The sequence below is a fragment of the Ranitomeya imitator genome, chromosome 3 (genome assembly GCF_032444005.1).
Source record: "Ranitomeya imitator isolate aRanImi1 chromosome 3, aRanImi1.pri, whole genome shotgun sequence".
Classification (NCBI taxonomy): domain Eukaryota; kingdom Metazoa; phylum Chordata; class Amphibia; order Anura; family Dendrobatidae; genus Ranitomeya; species Ranitomeya imitator.
Window position 1 is genome coordinate 709,120,144 of NC_091284.1, and position 21,180 is coordinate 709,141,323.

General features: G+C 44.5%; 1 protein-coding gene across 1 annotated transcript in view; it reads left to right on the forward strand.

Moving 5' to 3' along the window:
- Window positions 1-2,922, forward strand: part of LOC138670894 (thiol S-methyltransferase TMT1A-like) — a 34,932-nt gene extending 32,010 nt beyond the window's left edge. The window contains exon 2 of the mRNA XM_069758649.1: window positions 1,364-2,922. Within this exon, the coding sequence (XP_069614750.1) occupies window positions 1,364-1,600 (237 nt within the window). The 3' untranslated portion in view covers window positions 1,601-2,922. The remainder of the gene's footprint in view (window positions 1-1,363) is intronic.
- Window positions 2,923-21,180: the final 18,258 nt, after the last annotated feature.

Below are 21,180 nucleotides of genomic sequence, written 5' to 3' on the forward strand. Positions count from 1 at the left end.
GAAATTTTCGAAATTTTCGCTAAATTTCCGTTTTTATCACAAATAAACACAGAATTTATTGACCTAAATTTGCCACTAACATGAAGCCCAATATGTCACGAAAAAACAATCTCAGAACCGCTAGGATCCATTGAAGCGTTCCTGAGTTATTACCTCATAAAGGGACACTGGTCAGAATTGCAAAAAATGGCCAGGTCTTTAAGGTCAAAATAGGCTGGGTCATGAAGGGGTTAAAGGGGCCCAGAAAGTGTTATTAGACATTGTCAGGGCCCGGAAAGTCACAAGGGTGCCCTAGAAGCAGTTCTTGCTACATTTAGAGTTTGCTCCCTTCCCGGTTAGACCAAAGTTGGACTGTAGACCCCAAACCTATCTCAAGGACATGTACTAACCAATATAGCTTTATGCATATAATAGCCTGTAAATGATCATGTGAATATTGTTCTTGTGCGATTTATCTGTGATAATAACCTTTCCCGCATTTACCCCTGTTAAGTGAATAAAGTAGAAGTATATTGTTGATCCCGCTTGTTGTCTCCGCTGTTGCATTCAGATCACCTGCATTACATTGAACCGATCGCATGGCTGAATCCTGAAGTGGTCCTACCACTTGCTGGACTTTTTTGAGCGCCATTAAGCCTTCTTCACAGAAATCGAACCACTCTCTTTGAATAAGGTTTTTGTGATTAAGTTAATTTTCATGGCAAAGAATAACTTTGTAATTTTATTGAAAATCATATTTATTACTCATTATTAGGCTAGAGTCACACCACCGTATTTTCTCTCATCTGAGAGAATTGGGACAATTATGCTAATCACACTCTTACCACAGTTTGATCAGAGTGTGATCCGGTTTTCTTTGATCCAGAGCAGATGGAAAAAAAATTCTCCATTCTGTCAGTTTGTGAAAATCGGAGCACACTCGGATGTCATCCGAGTGCTGTCTTATTTTTTTTGACAGACCCATTGACTTACATGGCCTACTGTGATCTGAATATTGGATGAAACTTGTGCATGCTGCAATTTTTTTCTCAAACAGACTCGTTCTGAGGAAAAAAAATTGGAAATGTCCACAGCCCTATAGAATAACATTGCTCCAACTGTGATCCGATGTTTGCATGAGCCATTACATTCATTATTTTTCATTGCATTCTAAAGGTAATACAAATATCCACTATAAAAACTGAGGCACCACACTTTGTGAAAACCAAAATTTGTGTCAGTTTCAAAACTTTTGGCCACCCACGACAATACAGTTAGTTGAGTCTGTGTATTTAAATGGCTAATATAGCCCCTAAACTCAGATGGCCTAGCACTCTCTTGTCGGAAATGTTGTGTTTCATATTTTTTCTGTCTTTTTTTCTAGGGTGGAGCATATTACTTCTTGGAGCATGTAACTGCAGATCCCTCTTCTTGGAATTACTTTTTCCAGATAATTTTGGATCCTACTTGGAGACATATAGGAGATGGATGTAAACTCACAAAGAAAACATGGAAATACCTAGAAACATCAAAATTTTCTGATGTTAAATATAAACATGTCTTAGCTCCATTTAAATGGAGTCCAGTTAGACCCCATATTTACGGTTATGCAATTAAATAAATCTGATTTAAAAATATTACATCTCCATTTAAAAAAATACTAATAAATCCAAGATCTTATTCTGAGTTTTAAATTTTTTTGACAGATTTCTCTAACTATAACTTCTTTTTGATGAGGGGGGCAACAACCATTTAAAGTAAATCTGTCACGACATATAACGCTATTAACCTACAGATATAGGGTTACTTTGCAGGTTAATAACGCTAGGGTGCAGTCAGACACCCGTATAACAGGGACGACGATCGCATTGCAGTGCACGGACTGGCCGGCGGCTCTCCTCACTCGAGGGTGACAGCTGCATAAAAATACATGCTGTCATGCTCGACCCAGGAGAGCCGCCAGCCAATCCCAGCATTACGATGTGATCATTGTTTGTGTCGTATGGTGACCATCACAGTAAAAATGAACTTTACTCATCCCGGGAGCCACCAGCTTTCAGTCATAGTGGTGTGCTGATGCTGCTACAGTCACCACTCACAGCACTGAGAGTAACAGCTGTAAACACACTGCGGCACTTTGACTGACAGTCTGCCCTACATTGATGCACTGCTGAGCTGGCTGTCAATCTAATTGTTGGGGCAAAAATTGTAGCCATGTCAGGACGCCTGTATGACTGAAAGCTGGATTAAAGTTCATTTTCTCCCAAGTGTTGCACTTTCAGTCTGGCACTAATGCTATTAACCAGTAGATTAGCCCTATATTCACAAGATAATAGCATTAGCCGACATGACAGGTTCTCTTTAGACCTTACTCACATGTCAGTATTTCTCACGTTTGCAAAAATGGTACCGGTATCATCAGTGCTTTGGATCAGCGTCTTATCAATGTATGGTCCGTTTGTTCGTTTTTTACATCAGTATGTCGTCACTGTTTTTCACGGATAAATAAGTTAGAATGTTAAACACAGACAGAACACGGATGTCATCATGTTTTTCATGGACCCATAGGCTTGTATTGGCCCTTTTCATCCATGCAGACAGAAAAAAAACAGACATGCTCTGTGAGTTTTGCACACAGAGTTCATAAAAAAAAAACGAACATGTGACTATTCTCATAGAAACTATAATGGGTATGTGTTCAATACGTGAAAAGCACAGAACGAGTACATGTAACATGAATGTCTGAATGAGGTCTTAAAATAAGGGGAAAAAAGCAACCTGATTTTCTTTCCAAATTACTGTACATGAAGGCTCCTATATTACCTATGGTGGTTGGTAAACCTGCGGTTGTGCTGGGACACTCAGCTTGATACTAATACTGTTCTAGTGCTCGATTATTATGTACTTTTTTTATATACTGAATAAATAGAAATGTTTTGAAAATGTTTGCTCCATTTTTCATCATTTGAAAAAATTCAGCTCACATGTTGCAACTAGGTTCAACACTTTCACTCCAATCCTTGGCATTTGTGTGGTGCTTTTCTATTCTAAATCTAAAAAACACAACTTGAAAGCTTAGAAAAATTGATGTGAAAGCCAGTGGTATAATTCACTTGCGCTGCTGATAATATTCAAGGCAGAGGTAAAATCGAAGGTGTTTAATATTAGAGGTTTTTAAAAGTCAACGTGTTTCAAGGTTCTACATGACCTCTTCATCGGGATGAAAACCAAAAAGGATAGCGGTCAGGAAAGTTCATCTTATAAGCATTCATTTAAAAAAAAAAAATACCAAACCAGGCACATGACCGAATAAAGTTCAAACAGTTAATCCAGAAGCATGTGGTGTTAGGCATATGTAACATATAATTCTTATAATACAGATTATTAGTACATTTATATACAGTTTATTAAAACTATAACTTAATTAAAACATTAAGGAAAAAGATTAAAATGGAAGGTTGGGAAGCTCCTATTAATGATATACACTTTGTTCCAATTTATTATGCAAATTGTGTTTAAATGTCGTAAAGATTTAATTCTTTTGTTTTTCAAATAAACCCATGGATAGTATTGTGTCCCAAGGCTCAATGGATCACTGCAATCAATCTTAAACACGTGTGATAATTAGTTTTCCAGGTGATTCTAATTAAAGGAAAACTACTTAAAAATGATGTTCCACATTATTAAGCAGGCCACAGGTTTCAAGAAATATGGGAAAAAAAAAGGATCTCTCTGCTCCTGAAAAGCGTTAAATAGTGCAATGCCTTAGACAAGGTATGAAAACAATACACTGTGTGCAGAATTATTAGGCAAGTTGTATTTGATCACCTGATCCTTTTTTTTATACATGTTGTCCTACTCCAAGCTGTTCAGGCTTGAGAGCCAACTACCAATTAAGTAAATCAGGTGATGTGCATCTCTGTAATGAGGAGGGGTGTTGTCTAATGAAATCAAACCCCTATGTAAGGTGTGCTTAAAGGGCCACTGTCACCCCCCTCTAGCCGTTATAAACTAAAAGAGCCACCTTGTGCAGCAGTAATGCTGCATTCTAACAAGGTGGCTCTTTTAGTTTTTGTTTCTGTTATTCCCACAATAAATGTATTTACAATTCTGCTGAAATACCTATCTTTGTCCATGGAGGCGGGACGGAAGCCTCTTCTTAGAAGCGCCCAACTGCCGTCAGTCATCTCTTGTGTAGATTTTTGCCGCCCCCTCAGTGCTGTTATTGTGTGAATTCCGGCGCCTGCTCTCTGCTCTTCTGCCTTGCGCAGGCGCATAGAGCATTATCCGTCTGAGCGCTGGTGCCGGGTTCCTTTCTGCGCCTGTGCGGTCAGTGTGGCCAGCCTGTTACGGAATCCCCGCCCCGCACTGTGTTATGCATTATGCACAGTGCGGGGCTGGGATTCCTGGGCATGCGCACTGCGCTTGTCAGACGCTCCACAGGTCCCCCGCCTTCCAGCATTGTTCTGTGCGGCTGTTCCAAACGCCGGCAAGGATACCTGTATATTCCGGCAACGCTGAAAGGCGGGGGACCTGGGGAGCGTCTGAGAAGCGCAGTGCGCATGCCCAGGAATCCCAGCCCCGCACTGTGCATAATGCATAACAAAGTGCGGGTCGGCGATTCAGTAACAGGGTGGCCGCACTGCTCGCACAGGCGCAGAACGGAACCCGGCACCAGTGCTAGGACGGCAAATGCTCTATGCGCCTGCGCAAGGCAGAAGAGCAGAGCACAGGCGCCGGAATTCACACAATAACAGTGCTGAGGGGGCGGCGAAAATCTACACAAGAGATGACTGACGGCAGTTGGGCGCTTCTAAGAGGAGGCTTCAGTCCCGCCTCCATGGACAAAGACAGGTATTTCAGCAGAATTATAAATACATTTATTGTGGGAATAACAGAAACAAAAACTAAAAGAGCCACCTTGTTAGAATGCAGCATTACTGCTGCACAAGGTGGCTCTTTTAGTTTATAACGGCTGGAGGGGGGTGACAGTGGCCCTTTAATTATTAGGCAACTTATTTTCCTTTGGCAATATGGGTCAGAAGAGAGATTTGACGGGCTCTGAAAAGTCCAAAATTGTGAGATGTCTTGCAGAGGGATGCAGCAGTCTTGTAATTGCCAAACTTTTGAAGCATGATCAGATCACTGAACAATCAAGCGTTTCATGGCAAATAGCCAACAGGGTCGCAAGAAGCCTGTTGGGCAAAAAAGGCGGAAAATCAAGTGTGAAGCTGCCAAGATGCCATTTGCCACCAGTTTTGCCATATTTCAGAGCTGCAATGTTAAAGGAGTAACAAAAAGCACAAGGTGTGCGATACTCATGGACATGGCCAAGGAAAGGAAGGCTGAAAAACGACCACCTTTCAATAAAAAACAAGATGAAATGTCAAGACTGGGCCAAGAAATATCTTAAGGGTATGTGCACACGATGCAGATTTAGTGCAGAACTACAGCAGATTTTTCTGCAGCAGAAACGCTGCAGAACTGCACTGTGATCACAGTACAATGTAAATCAATGTGAAAAAAAAAAGCTGTGCACATGGTGCAGAAAAATCTGCGCAGAAACGCTGCAGATTTCAAAGAAGTGCATGTCACTTCTTTTCTGCACCCCTCCATAATAGAAATCTGCAGGTGCGTTTTTGATGCGTTTTTGATGCGTTTTTTGTGCAGATTTGTGCTCAAAAAACGCATCAAAAACGCATAAAAAACGCACCTGCAGATTCTGCCAGGAGATGCAGATTTAGTGCAGAACTGCAGCAGATTTTTCTGCACCAAATCTGCATCGTGTGCACATAGCCTAAGACTGACTTTTCAAAGGTTTTATGGACTGATGAAATGAGAGTGACTCTTGATGGGCCAGAGGCTGGATCAGTAAAGGGCAGAGAGCTCCACTCCGACTCAGACACCAGCAAGGTGGAGGTGTGGTACTGGTATATGGTAGAAGTCGGTATCGTTCAAGAAAAACATGATTTTCATGCAGGACAATCCCATGCCTCCAACTACTCCACAGCGTGGCTGGCCAGTAAAGGTCTCAAAGAAGAAAAAATAATGACATGGCCCCCTTGTTCACCTGATTTGATCCCCATAGAGAACCTGTGGTCCCTCATAAAATGTGAGATCTACAGGGAGGGAAAACAGTCCACCTCTCGGAACAGTGTCTGGGAGGCTGATCAAGCAACTGACAGAATCTATGGATGGAAGGCTGTTGAGTGTCATCATAAAGAAAGGTGGCTGTATTGGTCACTAATTTTGGGGCGGTTGCTTTTGCATGTCAGAAATTTATTTCTAAATTTTGTGCAGTTATATTGATTTACCTGGTGAAAATAAACACATGAGATGGGAATATATTTGGTTTTTATTAAGTTGCCTAATAATTCTGCACAGTAATAGTTACCTGCACAAACAGATAGCTTCCTAAGATAGCCAAATCTAAAAAAAAACACTCCAACTTCCAAAAATATTAAGCTTTGATATTTATGAGTCTTTTGGGTTGATTGAGAACATAGTTGTTGATCAATAATAAAAATAATCTTCTAAAATACAACTTGCCTAATAATTCTGCACACGGTATAGAAGCCGAGTTCGCATCTCGGCTGCAGGAAAATGGCAGCCGCGATCGCCATCTGCGTACGCGCGGCATCCCGCGGCCATTTTCCTGAAGCCCCGGGAAGCCGAGAACCATCTGCGCACGCGCGGCCTTAGAAGATGGCCGCACCCACCGATAAACGGCTGAATAGCGCAGATCACGCTCTTTTCCTTCAAGCTGCGCAGTGGATTCGCCAGTTGGACATGCGCACACCACTACGCCACCAACAGAGATCTGGGGGAGAAACAGCGCTGTCACCACGCCCACCTGACCAGACCAGCGTGAGTGACAGCTCAAAACGGCGACTTTACAAAGGTATTTCGGCAGCATAGGTGGGGAATAAAGGCTCACAAAATACACTAATGTAAAGCACAGCTCTGCCCCTATTTAACGCTATTTTTAGCTCATCTTGAAAAAACGGGGTGACAGGTTCCCTTTAAAGTCCCTGAAGGTGTGAAAATGACCTCTGCAAAGTATACAGAGTTTCTGACTGACAACTTTCTTCCATGGTATAAAAAGCAGAAGGGTGCCTCCAGCTGCAGAATCATCTTCATGCATGACAATGCACTATCTCATCCCATCTCACCATCTCATGATGCAAAGAATACCTCTGAGTCATTGGCTGCTATGGGCATAAAAGGAGATAAACTCATGGTGTGGCCACCATCTTCCCCTGACCTCAACCCTATGGAGTATCATCAAGTAAAAGATCTATGAGGGTGGGAGGCAGTTCACATCAAAACAGCAGCTCTGGGAGGCTATTCTGACATCAAGCAAAGAAATACAAGCAGAAACTCTCCAAAAACTCACAAGTTCAATGGATGCAAGAATTGTGAAGGTGATATCAAAGAAGGGGTCCTATGTTAACGTGTAACTTGGCCTGTTAGGATGTTTTGGAGTTAAAGGGAACCTGTCACCCCGAAAATCGCGGGTGAGGTAAGCCCACCGGCATCAGGGGCTTATCTACAGCATTCTGTAATGCTGTAGATAAGCCCCCGATGTTACCTGAAAGAGGAGAAAAAGACGTTAGATTATACTCATCCAGGGGCGGTCCCGCTGCTGGTCCGGTCGGATGGGCGTCTCTGGTCCGCTGCGGCGCCTCCCATCTTCATTCCAAGACGTCCTCTTCTGATCTTCAGCCACGGCTCCGGCGCAGGCATACTTTGTCTGCCCTGTTGAGGGCAGAGCAAAGTACTGCAGTGCGCAGGCGCCGGGCCTCTCTGACCTTTCCGGCGCCTGCGCACTGCAGTACTTTGCTCTGCCCTCAACAGGGCAGACAAAGTACGCCGGAGCCGGAGCTGACGATCAGAAGAGGATGTCTTGGAATGAAGATGGGAGGCGCCACAGCGGACCAGAGACACCCATCTGACCGGACCAGTGTGAGTATAATATAATGTCTTTTTCTCCTCTTTCAGGTAACATCGGGGGCTTATCTACAGCATTACAGAATGTTGTAGATAAGCCCCTGATGCCGGTGGGCTTACCTCACCCGCGATTTTCGGGGTGACAGGTTCCCTTTAAATAGCTTTTTTGTTCAGTGAATGTGACCTCCTAATGCTGCAAATTCCACAAATGAGCATTTTCAGTTCTTTAAAACATTAAATGCTTAGAAATTCTACTGTGCCTAATAATTTGGAACAGTGCATTTTGAGTTTTTATTCATTTTGGAGATTATACTGTTATGATTGGGAGGTTTCTTCAATAAAATTCGATGTATACGCTAACAGGTGATGACTTTTATTAGACTGACTGTAATTTGCACCGGCCATTAAGGAAAATCCGAGAAAAACGTCATTTGCATAATAATTTGGAACATGGTGTAAAATGAGATCACCCTTCCACAGGCAGCAAGGACCTCGCATACGAGCATGAGTAGGAAGGCTTACAAAACTCACCTAGGAGAGGGATCACTATTGCCTCCAGGCCGGCCGGACCATAACACCACCCTTGTACCCTGGACTGCGGCTGCCTACAACCAGTAAACCAGGTAAAGACGTTGCAACTCTGTGTCCTCCATTTATTTGCCGGCATACACCATCCCTGCCCAGCACACCGGGAGCCCTGGGGACCCCGCTTCACCTGTGGGAAGCGTCGCCATCTTTGCTGCAGTAACATTGCCCCAGAGGACCCCTTTAAGAACCACAAGTGGCGTCACGAACACAAACTTTATTAAAACCCTTTAAAGACCTTTCCCCTTATACTTGGGCGCCCAGGGCCACGGACTGGGTCGCTGCCATTGTGACCACCCCTTTAATTGCGACTGAACCCGGTACCGAGTACCCCATGCTCTAGCGTGTGACTCACAAGGGGTTCAGAACAACTTAAAGATCATGGGGGACAGATACAAACACAAGGCTGATAAGAAATGGTTGTCAGGTCCGGACCTGGGTGTGAATGATTTAGTATGGCTGTCTATCAGAAATATTAAACTGGAAGTTCCTTTCTGGAAATTTGGTAATAGTCCAAATTTGGTCCTTACAAGGTGGTCAAAGTATTTAATCCTGAGGCCTTTCGTCTTGAGCTTCCTCTAAGGCCGGCTTCACACTTGCGAGTTTTACGGACGTAAGAGCGCAGAAACTACGTCCGTAAAACTCGCAAAAAATACGGCACAATTATTCTCTATGCCCCTGCTCCTATCTGCCGTATTTTACTGATCAGTATTATACGGCTTTCTACGGCCGTACAAAATCGCAGCATGCTGCGTTTGTCACCATACTGCGCAAGAAATACGCCAATGAAAGTCTATGGAAGCGTGAAAAATACGGATTACACACGGACAAGCAGTGTGACTTGCGAGAAATACGCAGCGCTGTTAGAGAGAAAAGCCGGTAATTCAGTGCGGTGTACAGTAAAATCACACTGACAGCTTACAGTAGAATAGGTAGAATAAATGTGTACACATAGAATAGGTATATATATATATATATATATATGTCAGTGAGACACATATATGTATATATATTAATATTTATTCCAGCGCTATACAGCTTGAAAGCCGGTAATTCAATTACCGGCTTTTTCTTTCTCCTTCCTAAAACCCGACATGATTTGAGACATGGTTTACATACAGTAAACCATGTCTTCTCTCCATTTTTTTTGCAGATTCCACACTACTAATGTCAGTAGTGTGTATCTGCAAAATTTGGCCGTTCTAGCTCTTAAAATAAAGGGTTAAATGGCGGAAAAAATTGGCGTGGGCTCCCGCGCAATTTTCTCCGCCAGAGTAGTAAAGCCAGTGACTGAGGGCAGATATTAATAGCCTGGAGAGGGTCCACGGTTATTGGCCCCCCCTGGCTAAAAACATCTGCCCCCAGCCACCCCAGAAAAGGCACATCTGGAAGATGCGCCTATTCTGGCACTTGGCCACTCTCTTCCCATTCCCGTGTAGCGGTGGGATATGGGGTAATGAAGGGTTAATGCCACCTTGCTATTGTGAGGTGACATTAAGCCTAATTAATAATGGAGAGGCGTCAATTATGACACCTATCCATTATTAATCCAATTGTAGTAAAGGGTTAAATAAAACACAAACACATTATTTAAAATTATTTTAATGAAATAAAAACAATGGTTGTTGCAGTATTTTATTCTACGCCCAATCCAGTCACTGAAGACCCTCGTTCTGTGAAAGAAAAAACATAATAAACCAACAATATACTTACCCTCCGCAGATCTGTAACGTCCAACGATGTAAATCCTTCTGAAGGGGTTAAAACATTTTGCAGCAAGGAGCTTTGCTAATGCAATGCTACTCCTCGCTGCAAAACCTCGGGGAATGAGTCTAAATATAGATCAATGAGCTATATTTAGCTTCATTTGCGGTGAGGCGCCCTCTGCTGGCTGTTCATAGATCGTGGGAACTTACCTAGAAAGCTCCCAGGAGGAGGGGATGTGAGTACTGAAATCTGGCGTTAATTACAGTAAACTCATTCAGTCCTTCCATGTGGCCCTTCAGTATAAACCCTGTCCCGAGGGTCCAGTGGCCCCTCATAGAAGAAAGGTTACTATCACTAGAGTGTCACGTCAACCTGGAAAACCTGGAGTTAGATGGTTACGTCGGGTAATGAATCGCAGGTCTCCTTTAGAGATAGTGTGATTTCTGTCCCATAGTTAATGGATTGAGTTTCCTCTGATGCTAAAGATGTTAAACACCCTTTCTATGCTGGCCAGAAACATGCAGCTCCATTTCAGCTGCTTCTGATCCGGTCATTACGTCCTCCTATAAAAAGTAGTGTTCTGTGGTTTGCTCTAGTACGTGTTTGTTTATTTCATGGTCCTTGTTCCCATTTAGTTTATTCCTCCCTGTCCCTATCGTTCTCCCTATTTTTGGTTAGTGCTTTTGTATGATAGAGATTTTCTGTTATCCCTGTTTTGTTTTTGTGCCTTTTTTACCTTACATTTCTGTCCCATGCATTGTGGGCTGGTAGAGGGGACAGATGAGGGTTTAACAGGAGCATAGCAAGATAAGAGACTTGGGCCTCTCTACCTTCAAGAGTACCTCCGGGACAGGGTTACTTAAGGTACCGTCACACTAAGCGACGCTGCAGCGATACCGACAACGATCCGGATCGCTGCAGCGTCGCTGTTTGGTCGCTGGAGAGCTGTCACACAGACAGCTCTCCAGCGACCAACGATCCCGAGGTCCCCGGTAACCAGGGTAAACATCGGGTTACTAAGCGCAGGGCCGCGCTTAGTAACCCGATGTTTACCCTGGTTACCATCGTTAAAGTAAAAAAAACAACCGCTACATACTTACCTACCGCTGTCTGTCCTCGGCGCTCTGCTTCTCTGGTCCGCTCTGCTTTCCGGCCGCTGTGCTCACAGCCAGACCAGAGAAGCAGAGCGCCGAGGACAGACAGCGGTAGGTAAGTATGTAGCGGTTGTTTTTTTTACTTTAACGATGGTAACCAGGGTAAACATCGGGTTACTAAGCGCGGCCCTGCGCTTAGTAACCCGATGTTTACCCTGGTTACCAGCGAAGACATCGCTGAATCAGTGTCACACACGCCGATTCAGCGATGTCTGCGGGGAGTCCAGCGACGAAACAAAGTTCTGGACTTTCTTCCCCGACCAGCGACAGCACAGCAGGGGCCTGATCGCTGCTGCCTGTCACAATGGACGATATCGCTAGCGAGGACGCTGCAATGTCACGGATCGCTAGCGATATCGTCTAGTGTGACGGTACCTTTAGGGTCGCAGTTCCAGGGACAGCTTGAGGCCCCCCTTCTTTACCGAAGACCATCACAACATGACAGAGAACCAACTTAATTTTCAGGTGCATGTCTCCAGAAGCACAACCTGGGCACAATGTACGGGCACTACAATATTCTGGGCACTGCAATATATGGGCACTACACTGCCAGATTTGCAATTTTCACTCAGCAACATTCACTAATGCTTGTTTTTTGCAAAAGCCCATGGAGTCAAAATCGTCACTACACAAAAATGTAGATAAATTCCCAGAGGGGTGTAATTTCCAAAATTGGGTCACTTGAGGGGGGATTTTGCTCTTCTGGAACTTATGGCAGAAGGGCCAAATAGCACTTCTTCCCTCCCGAGTCTCGCCTTGTGGCTAAGCAGTACAACACAGCCACATATGGAGTATGGCCACGTTCAGAACACATTGTGTGACTGTGTGACAATGTAAAATCTGGGTCAAAAACAATTTTTTTGTGGTAAAAATGGACTTATTTTTTCTTCACTGCGCAATGGTGTAAAGGTCTGTGAGACACCCGTGGTGTCAATGTGATCACTGCGCCCCCAGATGAATTCATCGAGAGGTGTAGTTTGAAAAATTAGGTCACTTATGGGGAGTTCTGCTGTTATAACACTTCAGGGGCTCTGTTAATGTGACATGGCACCCTTAAATCATTCCAGCAAGATGTGTACTACAATATGCGCTTCTTTCCTTCAGAGCTTTGCACTGTGCCTTAAAGGAAGTTTTCAAACACATATGGGGTATTGGGGTACTAAGGAGAAATTGCGTAACATATTTTGTGTTCCATTTTCACCTATTATCTCTTTTGAAAATTTAAAACATGAGGGCAACGTAACATTTCAGTGGAAAATAATGGTAATTGCAAAGCAATGGTAATTTTCCATTGACTCAGCCCAATGTTACACAATTCTGTGAATCGCTTGAAGATTAAAAATGCTCACTACACTGCTAGATGAATTTTTCAAGATGTGTAGTTTCCAAAATGGGATCACATGTGGGGATTTCTGCTGTTTTGTCATGTCAGGGGCATTCGCAATCTGTTCCAGTCGCGCTACAGAATTCAATTGCTGCTCCTTCCCTTCCAAGCCAAAACAGTAGTTTTCCACCACATACGGGGTATTAGCATACTCAGAACAAATTGCGCATCAAATTGTATGGTAAATCTTCTCCTGTTACCCTTGTTAAAATGAAGAAATTGGGGCTAAAGCTATATTTTTGTGGGAAAAATTTATTTTTTTAATTTTCACAGCGCAACAGTATAATTCTGTGAAGCACTTGTGGGTTCAAGGTGCTTACCACACCTCTAGATAAGTTCCTTGAGGGGTCATGTTTCCAAAATCGGGGTCACTTGTGGGGCGTTTGTTTCCACTATTTAGGCACATCAGGGACTCTGTAAACACAACATGGCATCTGCTATCTATTCCAGACAATTTTGGGTTCCAAAAGTCAATTGGCGCTCCTTTCCTTCTGAACCCAGCTGTGCATCCAAACTTTAGTTTTCCACCACATATGTAGTATTGGTATACTCAGGAGAAATTGCACAATATATTGCATAGTCCATTTTCTCCTGTTACCCTTGCGGAAATTAAATATTTGGGGCTAAATTAACAATTTAGTGGGAAAAATGCATTTTTTAATTTCCATAGCTCAACAATATAAAATTCTGTGAAACACCTGTGGGTTCAATGTGCTCACCAGACCTCTAGATAAGCACCTTGATGGGTGAAATTTCCAAAATGGGATCACTTGTGGGGGTTTCCATTGTTTAGGCACATCAGGGGCCTATCACCTCTTCCTCCTCTATTTGTTCCTCTACTCCTGCACCTTCACTAACAGCTTGTCTGGTACCATGAGCCCCCTCGATCGCTGTAATCCACCCTCCCATGGCACCCGCCTCTGCGACGACAGTCTGGAACTTAGAGATATTGTTATCCCTTCCGCACCCTCACCTGCTTCTTCCTCTTGGACCACCACCTCCTCCTGCAGATTATTGAAAGTGTACTACATGCTGATGACCGAAATAGTGATGCTGATGAGGGTATGATCAGCGCTAACCATCTTCATAGCCATTTTAAAACTGTGCAGAAGGGTGCAGAGGTCCTTCATCTGTGCCCACTCCACAAGAGTGATTTGCATCACGTCCGTACTGCATTAGCCCAGGCTATGCAAAATGATGTACTGCACCAGGGCTCGTCGCTATTGCCACAGTCGCTGCAACATGTGCAGAGTGGAATTCCACTGTATCGGCACATAGCGGATCAGCTGGTTAACCGGTAGCCCAAAAGACCTCTGTAGCGATGCAAGTCGATGACCACAGGGTGCGAACAGCGGAAGTGTAAATGAGGGCATCCCTCAAGATCACTGCCTCGGAGTAAACCTGGACTCTGATCTCTCCTTCAAAACACATATCCATGCTCTTTCCACTTCCTGACAACTACAATTCCAAAATATTTCCCAGATCTGTACATTCCTTAATCAAGATTCTGCAAAAACACAAGTCCATGCATTCATCATCTCATGCCTTGACTACTGCAACCTCCTGCTTTGTGGCCTCTCTTCCAACAGTCTTGCACCCCTAAGCTATCTTAAACTCTGCTGCCTGACTAATGCACCTATCCATCGCTATTCCCCGGCCACTCCTCTCTGTTAATCCTTTCACTGGCTCCCGATTACCCAGAGACTCCTGTTTTAAAACCATGGCATACAAAGCCATCCGTAACCTGTCTCCTCCATACATACAATCTACAATACCATCATTCCACCATACTGCTGCACAACCATCTCTATCCTCACCTACTGTATTCTCACCCATCCCTTGTAGATGGTGAGCCCTCAAGGGCAGGGTCCTCTCTCCTCCTGTACAAGTGGGTGACTTGTATTTTTTAAGATTATTGTATTTGTTTTTATTATGTATACCAATTTTCACATGTAAAGCGCCATGGAGTAAATGGCACTATAACAATAAATAATACCGCTGTGCGTCTGTCAAAGAAAGGGAGTTGAGTAGCCCATCCAGTAACAGAAGTTGTGAAAATGCTGCCCAATTATTCAATTTCTACTCTGGGAAAATTGATGCCACTTTAGCGGTGTGTGGCAAAATCTTTTTTGAAATGTGGAGACTCCAAGTTGTGTCTCCATCTGGTGGGTTGCCTGTAGTGGAAGGGGTGTCAGAGCCCGATAATACTATTTCTACTCTGGAGAACTTAATGCCACTTTAGTGGTGCCTGCCCCTAATTTTTGGAAATGTTTGGACTCCAAGTTGGGTCTGCTTCATGTGTGTTGCCTGTAGCAGTAGGGCTCCCAGACCGGCAGGCCCGCACTTACCTTCAGTCAACTACTGTACCTGTGGAACTGTCCTTACATTTTTCTACCAATAGTACTGTATGAAACTGATGTTTGTGGCACTTGAGTGTGGCTGAGCAGAAAAGCAGTTTGAGCTGTTGCATGAGGTATCAGCACAGCAGGCTTACACCAGTCCCTCACCCACCTCTTAATTTGAACTTAAATTCAAAGCTGTAAATGCTAGCCCAGATCCTGGCTCATGCATGGCCCATGCCTGACTGATGCTGTGCCATTATAAAATATCTACTGTGGGTCAATTGATGCCATTTTCCTGGTATCTGCCCCTAATTTTTGGAAATGTTTGGACTCCAAGTTGGGTCTGCTTCATGTGTGTTGCCTGTAGCAGTAGGGCTCCCAGACCGGCAGGCCCGCACTTACCTTCAGTCAACTACTGTACCTGTGGAACTGTCCTTACATTTTTCTACCAATAGTACTGTATGAAACTGATGTTTGTGGCACTTGAGTGTGGCTGAGCAGAAAAGCAGTTTGAGCTGTTGCATGAGGTATCAGCACAGCAGGCTTACACCAGTCCCTCACCCACCTCTTAATTTGAATTTAAATTCAAAGCTGTAAATGCTAGCCCAGATCCTGGCTCATGCATGGCCCATGCCTGACTGCTGCTGTGCCATTACAAAATATCTACTGTGGGTCAATTGATGCCATTTTCCTGGTATCTGCCCCTAATTTTTGGAAATGTTTGGACTCCAAGTTGGGTATCCTTCATGTGTGTTGGGTGTCCTTCATGTGTGTTGCCTGAATTTGGCAGGGCTCTCAGATCATCAGGCCTACACCTGTCACTTGTCCACTTATTAATGTTCAATGTTTAAGCTAGAAATGCTGGTCCAAGCCCTGTCACAAGCCCTGTCCCATGCATCCATGCTGCACAATTATACTATTTGTACTTTGGGTCGATTGATGGCACTTTTCCTGTTGTCTGTCCCTAATTTAAGCTGTTTTGGCAGTGTCCCCCCTCGAAGTTGTTGTCTATGCGTTTGGTTTTACCTAACATTGAATTCAACGGGGTTCGGATATGTTTGACGAACTGTTCGGTGAACATCAGGATGTTCGTCAATCTGAACCGAACTGAACCTTGAAAGCTTCGCCCATTTCTAGTTAAAGCAGTAAGATACACATGCAAGGCACAAATTACCGTATTTTTCTGACCATAAGACGCACTTTTTTTCCTTCAAATTTGGGAGGAAAGTGTGGGTGCGTCTTATGGTAGGGATGTAGCATGTGGGGAGGGGGGCAGCAGGGAGTGGGATTGCACTGTTATCCCACTTCAGGAGGCAGAAAAATGTCCCCACTGCAGGGAATCAGTGCTGGGGAAACCATGTGGTCCTGATGATTAAGTGCAGTGAATATTCATTAGCTACTCCCCGCCCACCTATCAGCTGAGCAGTGAGCCAGGAGAGGCAGATGAATACTGCACTTAAGCAGCAACACACATGGCTTCCCCAGCGCTGATTCCTGCAGCAGCTGAGGAGATCTGTGTGTCCGGGGGAGGAGGAGGCAGCAGCAGCAGGGGCCAGGGGAGAGGAGATCGCTGCTTACCTTCCTGGGCTGGAGCTGAGTGCTGTGCAGTGTGCACAAGGAGGACCTGTGATGATGTCAGAAGTGGGCGGGCTGGAGCATCACATGGCAGCTCAGAGCCCTCACTCTTCTTGACATCACCACAGGTCCTTCAGACTCCAACACTAGAATCTGCTGGCTTCCATTTCCTGTGCTGTGGAAAGGCAACAAGAGGGAAGGCTCTGTGTGCAGTCATGGGATGCTTTTACCTCACCACAGTGTGGCTGGCTGCCACAATTAAGAGGTTAGTCTTTCCAAAACACAATAAAGCACTCTGTCACTTTAGTGAACTATAACTCCCAGCAGGTCATAGGATCTGCAGGACATGCTGGGAGTTATAGTTCTCCCATGGGATTTTAAAGCAGCACTCCAGTGTTATTTTGCAGTGCTGGAGTGGTGCTTTCAATATAAGCCCTGTGCCCCCATTCTTATACTCACCCTCCAGCATCTTCATATAGTACTTCACAGACACCATACTGGTCCCGCAGCTTCCAATATAATAACATACTATTATATGTGGTGTTATTATATATAATAGTATGTTATTAAATATTTTACCACATTTTTTTGCTTCAAATATTTTTTTCCCTATTTTCCACCTCTAAAACCTGGGTGCGCCTTATAGTCCGGTGCGTCTTATAGTCCGAAAAATACGGTATATATACTGTATATCACAGATATCTATTCATCTGTCTATTATCTATCTGCACATGTTTAATTCATAATAATCTGTATTCTATTCTGTATTCTATAATCAATTCTGCATTCTATTCCGGTATGTGTCACACAGATGGCACACACATACACATGAACGGTCAACAGAAAACTACACGGATAGTAAAAACGGTCTCACACATACATTTTTTTCAGCGTTCTTGTGAAGGGAGTTTTGGTCTGTGCATCTTGTCTATATAGCTTTCCTGAGGTAGATGTGAAAAGCTAATTGTGGCTGAATCGTCCTAAGTGTGAATTAAAGGTTAATGTCACTCTCCATGTCTGTTAATGATTACTGCTGGACAAAGTCCATAGAGTACAGTGCAGCCCTCATAAGTGCTTCTCCCTTTTCTTAGGGCTCATGCAGACGGCTGTATTATTGGTCAGAGTGCTATCCGACAAAACATTGGATAGCACTCGGACCAATGTTATACTATAGTGCCATGCACATGTCTGATTTTTTCCTCGCACAGAGCCAGGCCAGGGAAAAAAATTGCAGCGATAGAAACCATCGGACTGACACAATGGAGAAACCATCTTCTCCTCTTCTGAGTGAATCAAATCACACTCTGAACAATCTCTGATCAGCGTTTGTTCAGAGTGTCATTTGCATAATCAGCCCAATTCTCTCAGAAGAGAGAATATACTGCCATCTGCACGAGCTCCTTTATGGCAAGTGACAGGTCCTTTTAAAATAACAAAACATTAAACTTTATTTTCTGTACAGATTTCTTTTAAACACTTCCTACCTTTATTGTTTGAAGCTTAAAAACACAGTATGGGACTTTTATAATTGCATTTGTGCCCAAGAGTACGGCTAAGCAGCCCCTTGAACGCTCAGCATCCACTCCATTCATTGTCAATGAGACTGACGGAAATAGTCAAGTTCAGCACTCATCTTTCTCTGGCAGACCATGCGCGGCAATATATGCTGTCAGCCAATAAGGTGTCAGCAGATGACATTGTCATGCACTTGACTGGTGGCACATGGCAGACATGTCATGCACTCCCATTGCTTGCATGCTGACGGCTTCAGAAGAGAACGCCGCAAGGCGGGAGAGCGGAAGCAAGGTGAGTATGCAGCGCCCCAGGGTCCTGGTCGTTGCAGTAATATCATTCTCTTTTAGGGGAGGCTGATGTTACATTTGGAGGCAAAGAAGGACAACTGCATCCAGGTATCACAAACATGCAACACATTTCACACTCCAGGCCACCAGGGGGAGCTATGCTCCTATTTATTAGGTCACTCCCCACACTTAGGTAAAACTGGTGACCTGTAGGGAAAGCGAGTGAGTTGCTGGCTGATCTTCGCTCAGGTAGTTGGTCTCTGGCAGGGGTGGGATCCTGTCAGAAATCGAGAGAGAAGTATATGGAGCTGTGCATGCCCTCAGAGCTGCAGCTCCTAGAAAGAGATATCGAAGGCAGAACTGTATTGCAGCGAGCGTGCAAAGAAGTCGTAGAAAGGAATGGATATCAGGAGGGGACCAGCCCTACACAGACTGACTCCTTCTGAGGCGCAGAATCCCGGTAGCTGGAACACCGAGGGAGCAATGACCCTTTATTCCTTGCTCCAGAGACCGGCAGGACAGCTAATTTCACGTTACCTGTCCGCCCTACACCCAGGAGGCACGGTGGCACCCCTTAAAGGCTGGGGCATGATAGAGTCCTTATAAACCGCCTCAAGCCACCAGTCATACGGGTTTGTCCTATCCTATCCGGGGGACAGAGAAAGAGACATAACATCTACAACAGTTGTGAGGACCTTATGAGAAGCTTAGCAGTAAGGGACTACAACACTGCGGCGCTAGAGGAAGGCTACTGATTTCCACATGGACAAAGGGGACTCTGGACTTGCCTCCATACCGGCTGGACTCTGCCTGCCCTGTGATCTGGTGCCCTGGACTGTGGATGCGGAAGTCTTCAGTAAAGGTAAAGAGACTGCAACCTTGTGCCCTCATTCTTCACTGCGCCATTCACCATTCACTATCTACACACCGGGAAGCCCTGGGGATACACTTCACCTGTGGGAAGGTATACCATCTAGCTGCCATAACATCACCCCAGTGGACCCCTTAAAGCAGCTTCTGTCACCCTGACCGAATATCATAGGTGGCGTCACAAACATTTCCCCTTTAAAGACCTTTCCCTTTAATACGGACTTCCCAGGGCCACGGACCGGGTCAGCCACCGTGACATCCCCCAGTGAACCGCAGGAACCAATACCGAGTACCCCGCTGGCCTGACGAGGCGATCCATCTTTACTTGTTTTTTTTCTACTTGTTAACCCCTTAACAACCACCGATAAGCCTTTTAAAGGTGGCAGTTAAGGGTACTTATGCCTCAGCGCCGATTTTTAACGGCACTGAGAGGTCTGCCGGCCGGCACCTGGCAACAATAGGAAATTTTTCCTATTACTTCATTTTGATCACTGTGATGGACCCTGTCACAGTGATCAAAGTAAAAAAAAGCAAATTATCACACCCTTAATTAGATAAAAATAATAAAATGAAAACAAAATGTATTTATTTCCATTTTTCCATTAGGGTTAGGGTTGGGCTAAAGTTAGGGTTAGGCTAAAGTTAGGGTTAGGGTTGGGCTAAAGTTACGGTTGGGCTAGGTTAGGGTTGGGGCTAGGATTACGGCAGGGCTAGGGTTGGCCTAAAGTTAGGGTTGGGCTAAAGTTAGGTTTGAGCTATGGTTAGGGATAGGTGGTGGTGGTTATGGTTGGGATTACGGTTAGGGTTGGGATTAGGGTTAGGCATGTGTTTGGGTTAGGGTTGTGGTTAGGGTTATGGTAGGGATTAGGGTTAGGGGTGTGTTGGGGTTAGGGTTGTGGTTAGGGTTATGGTTGGGATTAGGGTTTGAGGTGTGTTGGGGTTAGGTTTGGAGTTAGAATTGGGGGGTTCCACTATTTAGGTACATCAGGGGCTTTCCAAACGTGACATGTCGCCATTGATTCCAGCCAATTTTGTGTTCAAAAAGTCAGACGGTGCTCTCTCCCTTCTGAGCCCTGCCATGCACCCAAATAGTGGCTTTCCCCCAGATACGGGGTGTTGGCGTACTCAGGTGACATTAAACAACAAATTTTGTGGTCCACTTTCTGCTGACACCCTTGTGAAAATAAAAAAAATACATGCAGGCTCACACTTCGGTGACGGGTATTGATGCAAGAGACTAGTGCGAGTTTCTCGCATTGCACTCGTGTGACCCCAGCCTAAGAAATGTAATATGGTTCCCTGGCGGAACCTGCACATTCGTGGAAGTAACAGGTTGTAACCCTATAGATCTCGTCCACATTGCCTCTTATTGTCACCCTGTAATATTCGTCACCTGGCTATATTAGGCTGGTTTCAAATTTGCGGTTGTGTCCGCAGTGTTTCTGACGCATACATCCGCATGCGTCTTGATTTCATATATTTAACATTGTAGATGCAGGTGCTAAGGCACTATGTTGCAATTTTTGAGGCGTCAAATTTCTGTCAAACATGCGCTGGCATGCGCATGAGTGCGTTAAAAACGCATTATTGTCTATGGGAACGCATGCATACTTATGTCTTTGCATACGCATGCGTTCGATGCGCTTGCGTACTTCGGACTGCGCATGTCCAGGAACTTATTTAGACACGCCCATTGAGACACACTCTCCTGAAAATATCGAATGTATGCGCATAAAAAGCACAAACACATGCAAAAACGCAAATGCATGCAAATGCTGCGTTTTTTGCCGTCATGCGTTAGCTGATGCGGATAAAAAACGCTGCATTATCAT